The sequence below is a fragment of the Haliotis cracherodii genome, unplaced genomic scaffold, assembly GCF_022045235.1.
Source record: "Haliotis cracherodii isolate W230 unplaced genomic scaffold, xgHalCrac1.p SCAF_17, whole genome shotgun sequence".
Classification (NCBI taxonomy): domain Eukaryota; kingdom Metazoa; phylum Mollusca; class Gastropoda; order Lepetellida; family Haliotidae; genus Haliotis; species Haliotis cracherodii.
In genome coordinates, this window is record NW_027266272.1 from 17,634,405 (window position 1) to 17,652,161 (window position 17,757).

General features: G+C 40.5%; 1 protein-coding gene across 2 annotated transcripts in view; it reads right to left on the reverse strand.

Moving 5' to 3' along the window:
• The window catches only part of LOC139464926 (calpain-9-like), a 35,725-nt gene that overhangs the window by 5,084 nt on the left and 12,884 nt on the right, over window positions 1-17,757 (reverse strand). For both annotated transcript variants that reach the window (XM_071246528.1, XM_071246527.1), the window contains exons 4-14: window positions 17,527-17,717; window positions 15,672-15,849; window positions 14,206-14,271; window positions 12,972-13,060; window positions 12,122-12,285; window positions 8,306-8,407; window positions 6,940-7,040; window positions 5,947-6,155; window positions 5,167-5,237; window positions 2,256-2,372; window positions 986-1,065 (exon numbers count right to left, since the gene is read on the reverse strand). In XM_071246528.1, coding sequence (XP_071102629.1) covers window positions 986-1,065; window positions 2,256-2,372; window positions 5,167-5,237; window positions 5,947-6,155; window positions 6,940-7,040; window positions 8,306-8,407; window positions 12,122-12,285; window positions 12,972-13,060; window positions 14,206-14,271; window positions 15,672-15,849; window positions 17,527-17,717 — 1,368 coding nt within the window. The remainder of the gene's footprint in view (window positions 1-985; window positions 1,066-2,255; window positions 2,373-5,166; window positions 5,238-5,946; window positions 6,156-6,939; window positions 7,041-8,305; window positions 8,408-12,121; window positions 12,286-12,971; window positions 13,061-14,205; window positions 14,272-15,671; window positions 15,850-17,526; window positions 17,718-17,757) is intronic.

The window sequence follows — 17,757 nt, forward strand, 5'->3', positions numbered from 1 at the left end:
AAATCGATATCCGGTTTGTAAAAAACATTGATTTCAACATGCTGATTTCGGTCAACTGCAGGATTTGCAAAAGAGGTGTACTGTCAACTGGGTGTGAACAGCTTTTTTTCCAAACCTATTCATGTTTTTATAATCAAGGTGCTCACGTGATTTGAAAATGAAAACATTTTTGTGATGCAATGAAACCCAAGTAACCCAGACAATAGCATTCCCATCATCTTCCTGAGGCAAGGGCGTTAACTGACTATAAAAGTCCGGTTTCCACCCTTGCTGAACTGGGCTGGAGTTTTGTGGCTCAATCGTAATGCCACCAGTGGTATGAGTTATGTCCCTTTTATGTCCTTCCTATACAGCAATCAGATTCCATCTCTCATATCACTTGCAAACAAAATGGTGGAGTCCAGTAAAGATGATCTGATGGATAATCAAGACGTTGTAATAAAAGGGTCTTACCCTGCGAAGTGCATCAAATCACTTGAGCACCTTGATTAAAAACATGAAAAGATTTGCAAAATATCTCTCGACACCCACTTGGTGGTACACATGCGTTGCAAATCCTGCAGTCGACCGAAATCTGCACATTGAAATCAATGTTGTTAATGAACCGAATCTCTTGATCGTTACATGAATTTGATTAGACTATGCATAGACTCGTAAGTCCAGCCAAACTATAACACCGGATTTCCAGCCTAGTTTGGCAAGGGTGGAAACTGGACTTTCATAGTCAGTTAACGCCCTTGACTCGGGAAGATGCATTCCCACAAAAACTGTCAGTATTGATGAACCCTGATTACTTTGTGTACACATAAGTGTTCTGAGCAGTCAACGTCAGGTCTGGTTAAACGTTTCAGGCCAAAGGTACAACTGTACTGACAAGTCAATAGGAAACAAGGCATTCCTGTTTTACAAACATCCCTCTGAGGAATATTTTGATTAACGTAACGTAATTTCACTGTTTCCATGGTAACAAACTAATTCCACTTACTGGATACACCCTGAGACCAATGGGGAACTTTGGTTCTTCCTGAGGCTGCATGAGGTTGAATAAGACCGGAACTGGCATCCCTAGAACAATACACACATGCTCAGTAACTGCTAGCAACAGTTGTGAACATAGGAGACAGACGGAGGGACAGACACACAGACAGACGGACGGATAGACAGACAGTTTATTCAGTAATTTAGGTTGGTTGGTTTGTTGTTTAACGCCGCGCTCAGCAATATTACAGCTATATGACGGCGGTCTGTAAGTAATCGAGTCTGGATCAGACAATCCAGTGATTAATGTCATGAGCATCGATCCACGCAATTGAGATTGATGACATGCAACAACCAAGTCAGCGAGCCTGACCACCCGATCCCGTTAATCGCCTTTTACGACATGCATAGTCACCTTTTACGGCAAGCATGGGTTGCTGAAGACCTATTCTACCCCGGAATCTTCACGGGTCCAATAATTTAGGCATCAAGGCCCATAGTACAATGCAGATTGCATATCAACATTTGTCACGTGATGTACATAATTAGGTTTAAAATCAAGTTACACATTCCTCATTTTAAAGACATGTTTTAAGAATACAGAAACAACATGGATCATATCAGGATTTTCAGAGTTTAGCAGATTTATCATAAACTGACGGTCTTTAAAACGACCTTGCAACATGGGGAGAAATTTATACCTTAAATGGGAATACGTTTCACATATAAGTAAGACATGGTATTCATCCTATACTTCTCCAGATGAACACTTTGTACAAATAAAGCTCACAATATCACCGTCTTTGGACCTGCGACATACATTGATATTAAAATTGTGCAAAGAAATTCTTTACCATAAGCTCTGATTAAACTTTTATCGTTTAAACAAGTTAAATATCCTTTTGTTTGTAAGAATGATTTTACATTGCTGTAATTGCTGAGATAAAGTAATACAGACATACTTTGGTGCCACTGTTGACAAAATATATCCTTTAGTCTTTTCTTAAATGAATATATTAACGGGATCAGATGGTCAGGCTCGCTGACTTGGTTGATGCACGTCATCGTATTCCAATTGCGTGGCTCTATGCTCACGATTGCTCACTGGATTGTCTGGTCCAGACTCGATCATTTGCAGACCACCATCATATAGCTGGAATATTGCTGCGAGGTCTTAAACAACAAACAACCAAGGAACAATGTGTGAAGACCATTTCTGGTGTCCCCCCACCCTCCCATCCCCTCTCCTCCCCTAATATGAAAAGGTCTGCCCCTACCTCTGTTTGGGATGGTGAACACATATTGAGGGTTGAGATGGTGTGTGTCTCTCTTTGAGATCTGACCTCCTGCATTCACTCCTGACCTCCAAGACCCAAACTTGGCCTCACTAGTCGCTGCAAAGAAATAAATTACATCTCACATCTATTCAGTATCATAACTGGGGTAACTAGGTTTATTGTGTCATAATTATTTATCTATTATGATCAGTTTTAATGAATCTATATCAAGTAATACAGAATCTGCAGACATGACAAGATTTAAACTTCAAATAATGTCAATAACTGATAAAATTGCATAATTACGCACAAGACGTAACACCGTGAATGAGGCAATTGGTCATGTTTCTGTGCCCAGCTAGGGACCTGGGTCTTGCGTATATAAATGTATACACCTTTAAAAAAGTTTAGCACCACTTCCATATTTCCAATCTTCCATGTATCTTTTGATTCCAGGGTAGAATAGGTCTTCAGCAACCCATGCTTGCCGTAAAAGGCGATTTTGCTTGTCGTAAAAGGCAACTAAAGGGATCGGGTGGTCAGGCTCGCTGACTTGGTTGATGCATGTCATCGATCCCAATTGCGTGGATCGATGTTCATGATATCAATCACTGGATTGTCTGGTCCAGACTCGATTATTTACAGGCCGCCGTCATATAGCTGGAATATTGCTGAGTGCGGCATGAAACAACAAACCAACCAACCATGTATCTTTTGGAAATATCTCCATACAACATTCACCTCCTTTTTTTCAGGAATGTGTAACATACCTCCAATACCAGATAGACAGTTTATGGAGTGAGTGAGTTGGGTTTAATGCCGCTTTTAGCAGTATTCCAGTTATATCATGACATGTCAGCTTAATGTGGAAGGAAAGCCTGAAGTGATGCAGGTCTCAGAAAATACCACTTGGAAAAAACCTGTCAGACCTAATCAGGAACCAGGATTCGAACCCACAATGATAGGTTTCTGCCGTGCCCAAGGGTCACAACTCTGCAGAGCACATTGTGGTGCCTTAGACAACTGGGCCATCCATGCACCCGAAAGTTGGTACAAGAACACTGTATGTTCCACCAGATGGTGACAAGGGTAGGTAATATCATATGACAAAGAGGTTCCAATGGATAGGGTAGTCAAAAAACTATTTGCATGGAAAAGTAACAAAATAAGACATTTATGAACAATTTCAGTTTCTGTGTTTCTGTCACAAAACCAAATGTGTTTCATGTGAAATTGACATAGGATATAATTTTTTATAACAGCATAATCTATTCTCATGCAAATAGGGGCGGTCGTGTAGCCTAGTGGTTAAAGCGTTCGCTCGTCACGCCGAAGACCCGGGTTCGATTCCCGACATGGGTACAATGTGTGAAGCCCATTTCTGGTGTCCCCCGCCGTGATATCGCTGGAATATTGCTAAAAGCGGCGTAAAACATACTCACTCACTCACTCACTCTCATGCAAATATACTGACCAAAAAAAGTTAGGGATCATGAATATTTGTGGGGATTTTTTGTAGTGAAGACTACGCACAACCATTTGCTTATGCAATATCCCCAAAAATATTCAGGATCCCTTACTTACTTTGTTTAGTGTATATAGTTAGTGTTGCTTAATTATTTTCCAGGTGTATATATGTAGGGCTCCGATCTATGGTAGGACTCAGATCCATGGCTCATACTCATACCTATGGCCGATTCCACACATGGGGCAGATATTGGTGTAGACTTAGATCTATGGCAGATTATCATACGATGTTAATAATTGGCGATTTCTATAGCGCTAAACATCCTACAGACTTATATATAGCGGTAGACTTTTGATGATCAACGTTGTGATTTCTCTGGATTATTTTTATCATTTCCCCTGTGGAATAGCATTGTCAGTGCAGGGATTGCAAATTGTACTTTTCTTAAAAACATTCCCCAAAGTTTAACCAGGGAAATAATTTTCTACGACCTTCTGCACCATCCCCTCATTTGCTGGAGTTGATAAAACCTGTACTTTGTCACTCTTCCTCGGTAGCCTGGTGGTTAAAGCGTTCGCTCGTCAGGCCGAAGACCTGGGTTCGATTCCAGACATGGGTACAATGTGTGAAGCCCATTTCTGGTGTCCCCCACCATGATTTTGCTGGAATATTGCTAAAAGCGGCGTAAAACCGAACTCACTCACTCACTCACTCACTCTTCCCCACTTAGGATTCAGAGCCTAAGTTACACAAGGAACTATAGTGTCCGGCACAACTGTTTTCGACTGATCGCTGTGTCTAGCGGTAATAGACGTTGAACTTACATGACATCATCACAAGCAAGGAGTCGTGACGGCATCTCAAGCATGATGTCACATAACAATTGAACTGATTGTCCGTTCACAAATAAGACACCATTGCAAACATGACGTCATATAACAATGAGAATCTGCCACGGATCTGAGAATCTGCCACGGATTAGAGTCCAGCCACAGAAACGAGTCCTACGCTTGTGCTATCTCTGTGAGATACTGTATTCGGCGTAATAAGCGCCCAGGGCGCTCTCAAAATTAGAAATAGGGGGCTCTTAATAGAATATTGTTTTGGTGGAAAAAAGAGAGTTGAAAGATAAATTTTGTGGTTTATGCTGACACACTGAAATGTTTATATGCGACAGATACATTTTTCCAGAATTTAATTGCCCATAATTAAGAATGCATATGACACACGAGTGCGTATTCTACGCGAATAAATAAGTCTTGTGTACATTGATCAATCAGAAGGAGTGCTAATTGGGATTGTTCACAAGCCAATATATTAGCAAATATCGCCCTGGGCGCTTACTAGAGCGGGGTGCTTATTACGCCGAATACGGTATATCAGCTATCCCAAACAGTCCTACCACATCAAGACCCGGTAACATCCAGCCATCCAATTACTCACTGAGTTTTACTGCACTGCTATCAACTTCAACCGACTCGCATGACATCAGTGTCGTGTTCCGGGGGACTTCACTGGTGAAATATACAAGTGACTTCATCAATGCAGATCAATCTCACTCCTGGTACTAATCCTCATATTCTAGTATCAAACAGTATACATTTCAGCTGATGTTAGTTTAGGCTAAAAAAATAATAGTCTTGGTTCTCAGGCACCGCCCGCATCATCATAAAGTTCGATTTTGAAAAAAAAAAGCCTTAAATATCCAAGTCCAACGGTAGCCAAATACTGTATTCCAGTATTATACTCATCAAGGAATATATCTATGTATGGAGTTTGATTGGACACAAATGATTATTTGGTTACACAGCAGTTTATTTGGTTACATACTAGTTTGCGTACACTGAAGTTAAATGAAGACTTATCTTTACTCAAACAAAAGGAATGTGTGTATTGTCAGAAAGAAATGCAATCATCAGTGACTTGTAGTGTAACCACTGAGTTAATAGTGATTTTTTTGTCATTAAACAATATATCACATGACTAACAATGGAACCGGGTAGTCCTGTGGGTACCGGGTCCTACTCAGGACCCACCCGACCTGAGTACCCGAGGTACCCATTCCAGCCCTATTTAGTGGCTGCTTTGTCAAGAAGAGGGTAGTGATCCCTTGTTTCAGAAAATCATTTTCTTCATCACCTGATGGCGGAGTAAGCATATATTCCAAAATGTTGTGTTTCTAATAATAAAGAAGTTGACATCCATGACCTCACATGACCTCACCTGCAGTTGTGCAAGGGACAAGGGGCAAATATCCTTATAAGGAATTCCTTCTCCACAGCTGCGTCTATGGTGGATGGGACCACGACGTAGTGGCCGGGTTCAACACGATGTCGAAAGGCTACCTGGACTCCTGGGCTGTATACGTTGGTTTCTGTACCCAACATCTCCAACACGTACGTGGGACGGCCACTCACATCACTCCCAAGCACCTGTTGGTGAAACTGCCATGTTGTACTGGGTCATCACAATCACTGACCAGGCCCAATTCTACAAAGAGATCTTAGCACTACGACTGTTGTCAGTCAATGCTAAAGTATGGGAGTAACAATCGTCTAAACGCTAAGATCGCTTTGCGGAACATGGTCCAGGATACTGTAGGTCAGTATTAAGTATGTCAGTACTGATCTATTACACATGCATTGTTTTGTATCAATACATGACCTACTGATTCGATAATTGTATCATGTCACGATCTCATAACAATCACATTAGTTCTTGTCTCTGAGGACATCCCATTTTGGGTCGCGAGAACTAAGATCTGATTTTAATGAGATTGATCATTTCAAGGAGTGCCACAATGAAATGGTTTGGTTGTTTGTTTAACCCCACACTCAGCAATTCCAGCTATATGAGGGCGGTCTGTAAATAATTGAGTATAGGTCTGATAATCCAGTGATTGACATCATGAGCATCGATCCAAGATTATTGCACTTATATAGCGACGTGCATGCACATGTGTGTGTGTGATTCCGATTTATAGTGCTAGCTCACTGAGATTCCATACCGCAGTTTAACATGAATACCCCACTCAGACACAGTATACTGACTCCGAGCCAACCAGTCCTTGTTTTAGCCCCTTAATGCCGAACGCCAGACAGGATAACAACAAGTTCCATCTTTGAACGTCTTTTGGTATGAGGCGGTCCAGCAATAAAATGAATATTTGGTGAATCGTTACAGTCCTAAAGTTGTGTACCAAGCCTGGCTCCTCACCTTGTATAGGTCACATCTCACTGACACTAAGTCCGACTTTCTGTGCTGGGTCTTCTGAATGAGCTGCACCACCAAGGGGACATAACCCTCCTCCGTCATGCCTGAAGGGAGATAATAAGTACATACTTGAGTTTTAGAATACCACTAAAAAAACATCTTGCTCAGTACAGAAAGAAGTATGACAATAGACTTGGTGAGTGAGTGAGTTGGGTTTAACACCGCTTTTAACAGTATTCCAGTTACATCACGGCGTGTCAGCTTAATGTGGGAGGAAAGCCCGAAGTGATGCAGGTCCCGGACATTTACCAGTTCGGTGAAACCCACAAGCATGGGCATGGTGCTGACAAACCTAGAAACATAATCGGGGTGAACAGGGATTTAAACCCACAATCACAAAGGACACAGTGCCCAAGGGACACAACTCTGCACAGCGAATAGCAACGCCTCAGATGACTGGGACACCCGTGGCCCCACGATAGGCTTAGAAAATCATTGAAGAGATACATTGGGTTATTTCAAATTTTAAGGTGAGTGGGGGTAGCCTAGTGGATAAAGCGTTTGCTAGTCATGCTGAAGGTCTGGGTTCTAATCCCCCACACGATGTGAAGACCATTTCTTTTTCTTTTTTTCTTTTATTGTTTTTAGAAAGACGCACCTGTTACATAAATGGGCTTCCGTCAAGGGTACCAGAAAGCCCATGACATAAAGCACAACATATCAGTACATCTTACTTTGTTGTTTTTTTTACAGAAAATAACATACTTCTCACTCACACATTCACTCTTGTTTATATATCATATTGAAGACCATTTCTTGTGTCCCCTGCTCTGAGTGAGTGAGTGAGTGAGTGAGTGAGTGAGTGAGTGAGTGAGTGAGTGACCATTTCTGGTGTCCCCTGCTCTGAGTGAGTGAGTGAGTGAGTGAGTGAGTGAGCGAGCGAGCATGGTTCTACGCAGCTTTTAGCAATATTCCAGCAATATCACGGTGGGGGACACCAGAAATGGGCTTCACACATTGTACCCATGTAGGGAATCAAACATGGGTCTTCAGCATGACGAGCAAACGCTTTAACCACTAGGCTACCCGACGGCCCTTTTCCCCTGCTGTGACATAGCTGTAATATTGCTAATAACTCATACAAGATGCTACTTTCAGTATAAAGGACCATCTCTGTGGTCTAAAGGATAGAGCAAAGGTCAGTGGTTCAATCTCAGGACACACCAAAAGATTTTAGAGATGGTACTTGTTGTTACCCTGCCTAGCACTTGGTATTAAGGGGATAAAACAAGCATGAGTTGGCGTAGTCATGTTAAACTGCGGTATCTCAGTGGGCTAGCTGTACATCAGCGTCCATGCTGCAACACACCTTCATCGGGGACGGTGAAGACACAGCGTGGATTCTGGAGCCTGTCGGAGAACCCTGCTGCTGTATCGCCTAGCCACTGGCCGTAAATCCTCAGGACATGATCTGTAAAGTCAAACAGAGGCTCTATCACAGTGTGTCAATCACAGAAGGATCTGTTCAGATGTTCTCTGCATCCTAGCAATCATTCACCTGATGAGGGATGTTGGTTGGTTGGTTGGTTGGTTAACGCCCCACTCAGCTATATATTCCAGCTATATGACGGCAGTCTGTAAATAATCGAGTCTGGACCAGACAATCCAGTGATTGATATCATGAACATCGATCCACGCAATTGGGATCGATAACATGCATCAACCAAGTCAGCGAGCCTGACCACCCGATCCCGTTAGTCGCCTTTTACGACAAGCAGTCACCTTTTACGGCAAGCATGCGTTGCTGAAGACCTATTCTACCCCGGAATCTTCACGGGTCTGATGAGGGATGTAAGCATATACTCCGAAAACTTGTGATCCTCATGACAATCTTGTCTCTCTCTGATAATAAACCTGCTAAGAACTCTGAATAATTTGTATTATCATATTGAACCAAGTTAGAACCCATATTACCGTATTGAACCTTCTTATAACTTGGAATATTAATATTACTGTAGAATATGTTAGACCTCTTAATATTCAATTACCGTAGTGAACCATCTTAGAACTTGGAATATTCACATTACTGTAGAATATGTTAGACCTCTTAATATTTAATTACCGTAGTGAATCATTTTAGAACTCGGAATATTCACATTACTGTAGAATATGTTAGACCTCTTAATATTAAATTACCATAGTGAACCATGTTAGACCTTGGAAAATTCACATTACTGTAGAATATGTTAGATCTCTTAATATTCAATTACCGTAGTGAACCATGTTAGACCTCGGAAAATTCACATTACTGTAGAATATGTTGGACCTCTTAATATTAAATTACCGTAGTGAACCATGTTTAAGAACTCTAAATTAGGAGATAAACATACAACATTCTATGTAGAGCAAGGTTATCTGTAAATGTAACCACACCTAACTGAATTTCGACCAAAGGCGCAGCATGAGGCTTCAAATGTTAAATTTGTCTACGGGTAACCTAGCTCTACATTGAAAACACAGTATGTTTATCTCCATTCTACCATGACTAAATAAAACGCGAACTCTTTGGTGTTAGCAAATATATTGAGTGAAGCGGCATGGGTTGAGTCCAGTGTTTTGAGTGGGTTTTCGATGTGAATTACGGAATCATCGACAACATCCTTTAAACAGCCTTTAAACAAAATATGGCACTGTATGTGCTCGAGCAGTTATTACACAGTAATACTTCACTCAAACATATGACGGGCATTGAAAGCATATAAGCACGGCAACTTCATAAGCTAACATAGGTGGTAACCCGTTAGTATGCCTTGCAAAGCTTTCTGTTCTACATCCGCACGTCACCATTTTGAAACAAAAGATATGACGTCACAGTCATATATAAAAAAGCGCCAAATTCCAAGCTCTGTGTTCACCCCAAAACTAAAAATACATTCTTTTTGTAGATTTATATCATGTTATCTGCATGAAATGTATTGTCACACACCCTTTGAATAGAGTAGTAATTGCAACTTTGCATTTTTTAGCCAATAATTGTAGACATAATTATTTAGATATGCCTACCAACAATGACTGAAAAAGAATGATTCAATGTATATTAGCTTCCGCGGTGATACAGCTGTCAAATTGGCTATTTCAATCAGAGAGGGTTAATTATATTTTGACAACCTCTGATTGACCAATCAGAATCAAATAATTTCCAAATTCATGGTAGAATAATTCATATTACTCTATTAAACCTTGTTAGAGCTACGAATATTCACATTACCATTTTCAACCTTGTTAGAACTCTGAATATTCATGTTATCGTATCAAATCTTGTTTAACCTAATACAGTTAAAAACCATTTTCGAACTTGGATGTGTTAAATTCCTGATTGTCTAAAACGGACCTTACAGTCCATGTAAATTCCTTCCATAGTTTGATCATTTATACACGGAACTGTGGCACTGGATGTCTCAAATTCCTTGTTGTCTGGAATACATTTGGTCCTCGATGACTCAAACAGTTCAAAATACAAAATAACGTCCACATACCCACATTCGCCAAACTTTCAACTCACTTCACACACAATTGTTTGACCTCGCTGCAATTGCTGCAAATTCATCAAAGGCAGGATGCTTTCCAACAACATGCCAACATGCCAACATGCCTATCTAATCAAGCTTAATTAACAAGCACACCCTACATCAAAGGTGCAAGCTGGTTACTGTAAACACATCAGCATCAAGCAACTGAAGTGTTCTCACGTGACTGCCATTGACACATGAAAATTGAGAAATGAGTAAAAATGGATTATGATTATGTTTGGCGAAATTAAAAATAGTCTCAGGCACTGACCACATGATCATATAGTCTGCCGCACATTTCGTTTTGATCTCCATCCCCCCCCCCCCCCCAATAAAATCCTGATACTTAAAAACAATGCGATCCAATATAGCACACAGTAACTTCCCTTTACATGCGCACTGCCAAGCTCCTTCCCAGCGCGTGACACCTTCGTTACACTCTCGGTAACATCACTCCCGGCAACCCCATATGTAGTAACGTTTATACTTTTGTTTATGTCTTTGGGAATGCCATCATATTTCATTTTGAAAAGATTTACGACTGACCATGTTTTCCAGATGAATTTACATTGTTGTTTGTATAATCAGATTGGTTCGAGATTGAAGACTAACGGAAAATCAACCAACATCTCCCTTACATTCTAACTATATCATTACATGATAGTTTTAATGAAATACGAATTCAAATTGACAAACAAAGAACAGTAATTTAGCAGCGGTAAGTGTATTCGGCGTCATGACGGTCGTCACTTGTTTGAAAACATAACGGTCATTCGGCTGCTTGTCCAACTCCAAGCATGTTTGGGGCCACCTATCACAGTGGGGAGTTTTGACTGGTGGCAGCGATAGTATAGAGAGCTCCGCGAACGGACTATCGCTGTGAGGAGCTTGGCGCGCTGCTTTACTGTGCATGGTGGCAGTAGGAGTTTGTATGCCCTTTCCCAGGCTTATGGTACACGTTAGTCCAGCCGAAATGTAACTCCATAATACCAGCTTAGTTCGGCAAGGGCGGAGCCTGGACTTTAGTCAGTTAACTCTCTTGCCTCGGGAAGATGTTTGGGAGGGGTCAGTTAAATGGCTAAAACTGCCAAAATATTGCATCCTTCATAACCTCGTGATGTGCAATGATTGTATAGTGAGTCCACCCACCATTTGAGATGATGGAACCCACATTTCTTCTGGAAAGTTTGGCTGTTTTGAAGGAAATATTGTGTTGTCACGTGACTACATGTGACGTCCAATCACCAATCACAGCCTAGAATTTAGCGTAAATTCAGTTTACAGCAGTTTGAAAATGAATAAGGAATGCATAGGTGAGCATGGATATAAAGAATGATGCATTATTATCTACATATCAATTATTTAGTAGGTGAATCACAGAAAAAAAGGCATTTTATTGGCCAGGGTGCCGTTGTGCCAAACAACCTAAGCGCTACTACGGTCGTAAGATTAGTTAAGGTATGGAAGTTACGTTCACCTTAGCACTAAGATCGTTTTGTCACTCAGAGGGTGTGACGTCATGGCTATACTGTAGAGCTACACAGAAAAGAGGCTATGTATTGTAATAAGAAATAGCCTTAGGCATCGTGTACGCTGATGGGTGCATGTGTACTCACCGAGTGAATCGGAGCAGCCATCACTGTCAAAGTCTGGCGTGAGAGAACAGATTGTTGTCTGGGAGAAGTATGTGAGGAAGTCTGGCAGAGATATCCAGAACTCTCCGTCGTCGATGTTCACTCGCTGCACAGCACCAGCAGGGATGGTACGCCACTCCTCGCTCCTACACGACATCACAGTAATCTTAACTATCTTAATCATCACTATCGTCATTGCCGTCATTATCGTTATCATGATCACCGGCATTTTCATCCCTATAATCATAACCACCACAATCACAATCATCATCATCATCATCATCATCATCATCATCATCATCATCATCATCACTGTCATCATCATCATCATCATCATCATCATCATAAAAATGCATTGGCAAGCTTAAACATTAAGATTTCAGAGGACTATCCGAAATCACTGATGTCAGCCATCTTTGATAAAACCTACTAAGGCCAGGCTATTTTTCAAAGTTAGTTTACAGATCCACAAACTCCAAATATTGTAATGTATAAAAAACAAACAAAATTAAAACTATCAATACAAACCTGCTAAAGATTTATCTTAAAAACCTCAAAACACAATGGTGAATGACGAACTCAATGGATCTGTGTCTATAATGGAAGGGAGGTAACTCTAAACTCACCTCAATTTATCCACACATTTTTCTTTCCTTTCTCCCCCTACTTGCTTAACATTTTGAGGAAATCAAATTTGAAACTGAAACTTTTAATTGACATAACGACTGAATTTTGGGGCCCAAAATCGTAACCCTCACCACCAACAAAAGGCTGGCCTAAACTCTGCCTAAGGTGATTGATATGAATGGACGCAAGAAGAGCAGTTCCTTACTCATCTGACCACGGGCCCTTCCACTCGGTGTTGCCCCACGGGTTGCGTACACGCAGAAGGTAGACGTTGTCGCCGCTGTCGCGCTGCACCTGAATGACAACAGCATGTTTTTTTCACAAGTTATACCACAGGTGAAACTGACTCATTGTGACTGAGGACAGAATTAGAGAACACACTAAATTGTTGAAATTTTTCCAAGATGTGTTTGTATCGCTTCTATCAATATATACTATTTCCCTAACACTACTACTATCATTATATACTATTTCCATACCATTGTTTCTATCATTATGTATTATTTCCCGATTATTGTTTTCCATCATTATATACTATTTCCCTACCATCAAGACTACCATTATATACTATTTCTCTACCATTACTACTATTATTATATACTATTTCCCTATTATCACTAGTATTATTATATACTATTTCCCTATTATCACTACTATCATTATTTTCTATTTCCCATTCATCAATCAATATCATAAAAGATATTTCCATACCATCACTACTGTCATCATAAACTATTTCCCTACCATTGTTTCTATATTTATGTACTATTTCCCTTCCATTGTTTCTATATTTATGTACTTTTTCCCTTCCATTGTTTCTTTATATTTATGTACTATTTCCCTTCCATTGTTTCTATATTTATGTACTATTTTCCTTCCTTTGTTTCTATAATTATGTACTATTACCCTACCATTGTTTCTATATTTATGTACTATTTCCCTTCCATTGTTTCTATATTTATGTACTATTTCCCTTCCTTTGTTTCTATATTTATGTACTATTTCCCTTCCATTGTTTCTATATTTATGTACTATTTCCCTTCCATTGTTTCTATATTCATGTACTATTTCCCTTCCATTGTTTCTATATTTATGTACTATTTCCCTACCATTGTTTCTATATTTATGTACTATTTCCCTTCCATTGTTTCGATATTTATGTACTATTTCCCTTCCATTGTTTCTATATTTATGTACTATTTCCCTTCCTTTGTTTCTATATTTATGTACTATTTCCCTACCATTGTTTCTATATTAATGTACTATTTCCCTTCCATTGATTCTATATTTATGTACTATTTCCCTTCCATTGTTTCTATATTTATGTACTATTTCCCTTCCGTTGTTTCTATATTTATGTACTATTTCCCTTCCTTTGTTTCTATATTTATGTACTATTTCCCTACCATTGTTTCTATATTTATGTACTACTTCCCTACCTGTTGTGCTCCCGTCAAGGAGTATGCATGTGCTCCAATTAATCCATAAACTCCATCATGCTTTTCCTGAAAATTCAAAATCATCCATGTAACAATTTCAAAGGGACATAATACTTTTCAAACTAATAACACATTCATATATTTGATACAGAAAAACATTTCCTTAGAATTAAATGCTAACCCTTGCATGTCTGTCTACTGGACATTCAAGGAACCAACAGATGATTATTCCTTAAAATGTCAGATGTTTTCTTTTTTTTAATATTCCACTTCTCTAGAAATATAATAAAGCATTCAACCAATTAAATGGAACAATAGAAGTTTTTTATACACATGCTCGTCATCAAGTACATAGGTCAGTTCACCGACCGTTTTTAGCGAAGTAAAACAGAGGGAAGAACATTCTGCAACTGTTGATATCAAGAAGCAATACTTGTCTGCCACCTTTCTGCATCCAAACTCAAGAACTGACTTTCTTGTCAGTTAGGTGGCAATTGTTTTCTTTACTGCCTCCCATTATCGCAACAAAAATGCAAACAACAAAAAGCAGCCTGTGTTGTGATCAAAGGAACTAGCGTGGCGCAAAAAGCCAAAGACACAGATTGGTTACCCAAGTCACATGACCAGAGGTTCCGACTTAAAAACTGCTTCCGTGGTCTAGTGGTAGAGCGTCCACCCGGAGAGCGAAAGGTGCGGAGTTCGATCCACAGCCGTGTCATACCAAAAGACGTTAAAAGATGGTACTTGTTGTTACCCTGTCCGGCGCTCGACATTAGGGGGCTAAAACAAGGACTGGTTGGCTCAGAGTCAGTATACTGTGTCTGAGTGGGGTATTCATGTTAAACTGCGGCATGGTATCTCAGTGAGCTAGCACTATAAATCGGCATCAGTCCAGACTAGTACAAGCAGCCACACACACACTCACTCGTGCTCACATGTCACGATATAAGTGCAATAATCTTGGACGCGACGTTAAACCCAGTCTCACCTTACCTCTCCAACTTAAAAGGGGTTTACCGGTATTCTAAACTTTGCAACAATAGCATGAATCTCGACAGTGAGGACACGATATGATAAATGAAACGGTGCATCTTTACAGTAAGGTGAGTGAGTGAGTGAGTTTGGTTTTACGCCACTTTTAGCAATATTCCAGCAATATCACGGCGGGGGACACCAGAAATGGGCTTCAAACATTGTACCCATGTCGGGAATCGAACCTGGGTCTTCGGGCATGACGAGCGAACGCTTTAACCACTAGGCTACCCAACCGCCCCTTTTACAATAAGGACATGATATGATATATGAAACGGTGCATCTTCAAAGTGAGGACACAATACGATATAAAAATACAGTGCTCCTTGACAGTAAGGACACAATATTGTGCTATATTTTGCGCATATTACACAATTAGCCGCTTATCTGGAGCACTGTATGTATTTGAAGTATAAAGTATGACGACATCTCACCGGAACAGTACACGAAACAAATGCTCCTGTGTAAAGGGAATTCCTGACACGACGGAAGAGGCTGTCTGGATCAATATTGTCCTCCTCAAAGTCCAGTCTCTCCGATATTCCTCCAGTCAGGGCCATGTAGGCGTCACTGGACTGTCCACCATACACAGCATTGTACGATCCATGTAACCTGATTACCAAAAATTGCCAATCATAAAAATGTTACAGTTTAAGCTAGGGCTGGAACGGTAACTCGGTACTCTGGTCGGGTGGGTGAGTAGGACCCGCTTACCCACAGGACTACCCGGACCCATGGTTAGTCACATGATATTTTGATAAATGTTATCTGGAAATCTATGGCTACACTATAAGTGCCAAATGTTCGCATTTCTTTCTGACTATGCACACATTCCTTCTGACTTTATATGTTTAAATAAAGATAAAATTTTAGTCACCTCAGCAAATGCATGACCGGATCGTTTCATGTGTGTATTTACATACATTTTGCCAGGGGTCAAGCTTTTCCCAATCGGACATTTTGTACCCATCTCTTGAGACCTACAGTGGGTTCCGGGGTAGGGTCGGATAATAGGGGGCTGGGTACCTGCGTTGTAAATTCGAACTCGTCCCAGCCCTAGCTTAAGCTCATGATTTGTTTGTTTGTTTGTTGTTTTACGCCGCACTCAGCAATATTCCAGCTATATCATGGCGGTCTGTAAATAATCGAGTCTGGACCAGACAATCCAGTGATTAATATCATGAGCATCGATCCTCGCAATTGGGATGGATGACATGCATCAACCAAGTCAGAGAGCCTGACCACCCAATCCCATTAGTCGCCTTTTATGACTAAGCATAGTCACCTTTTACGGCAAGCATGGGTTGCTAAAGACCTATTCTACCCCGGAATCTTCACGGGTCTTAAGCTCATGAAATTGCAACACTTTTATTGTGCACTTAACATGCAAAACCTGAAGAAATCATTAACAATGAATTTGGGCACAAAACTTTAAAAAATATATGCAACAAAACCTGCTTAACATCAATAGTACAGAAATACTGAGTAAGTACATGTGTACTGGTTGAACTGTGGTACAGAAGCAAAAAGCAGGTTTGCTAGGGAAAGATCACTCCTGCTGACAGATATCAAAGGGAGACCACTCCCAAAAACATTTTACTCAGTTATACCATTAAAATATGAAAAAATAATAACTAAACCATTAGTCCGAGAATAGTGAAAATTTAGAGGAAATTGTTTTAACCTGTTAATGCTGAGCGCATGTCATGAGAGGGTAAAACAAGTACCATCTTTCAATGTCATTTGATATGATGCAATCAGGGGTAGACGAGGTTTTCAGCAACCCATGCATGCCGTAAAAAGCAACTATGCTTGTCGAAAGAGCCGACTAACAGGATCAGGGGGTCAGGCTCGCTGACTTGGTCGATGCATGTCATCGTATCCCAATTGCGTGGATCGATGCTCATGATGTCAATCACTGGATTATCTGACCTATACTCGATTATTTACAGACCGCCCTCATATAGCTGGAATTGCTGAGTGTGGGGTTAAACAAACAACCAAACCATTTCATTGCGGCACTCCTTGAAATGATCAATCTCATTAAAATCAGATCTTAGTTCTTAGTGATGCTCATGATGTCAATCACTTGACTGTCTGATCCAGACTCAATTATTTAAAGACAGCCGTCATATAGAGGGGATATTGCCGAGTGTGGCATTTAACAACAAACAAAAATTATATGATGCACCCAGGGATTGAAGCGCGACCTTCTGACGACTTTATCGGTTTTTGTTTCGGATATAACCTATATTCAGTTTGTTTTGCTGCTTTAAAGCTGAGACTTACTTGGCAAAGCTTTTCTCCAGCATGGAGACCCACATCTCATTGTCATCACTCGATGACTTGGCACCCCAGATCTGGTTGCCGTAGACAACCGGGAGGTGATCATCGATGTACACGTCTTCCCACACACCAAACTTCCAGAAGCGACAGTGGAACACCCCAGTGTGGAGAGAGTAGTCGTTATCTTGGACAACCTGCGGCCAGTAACAGCTCATGTATATGTATGATTAATAT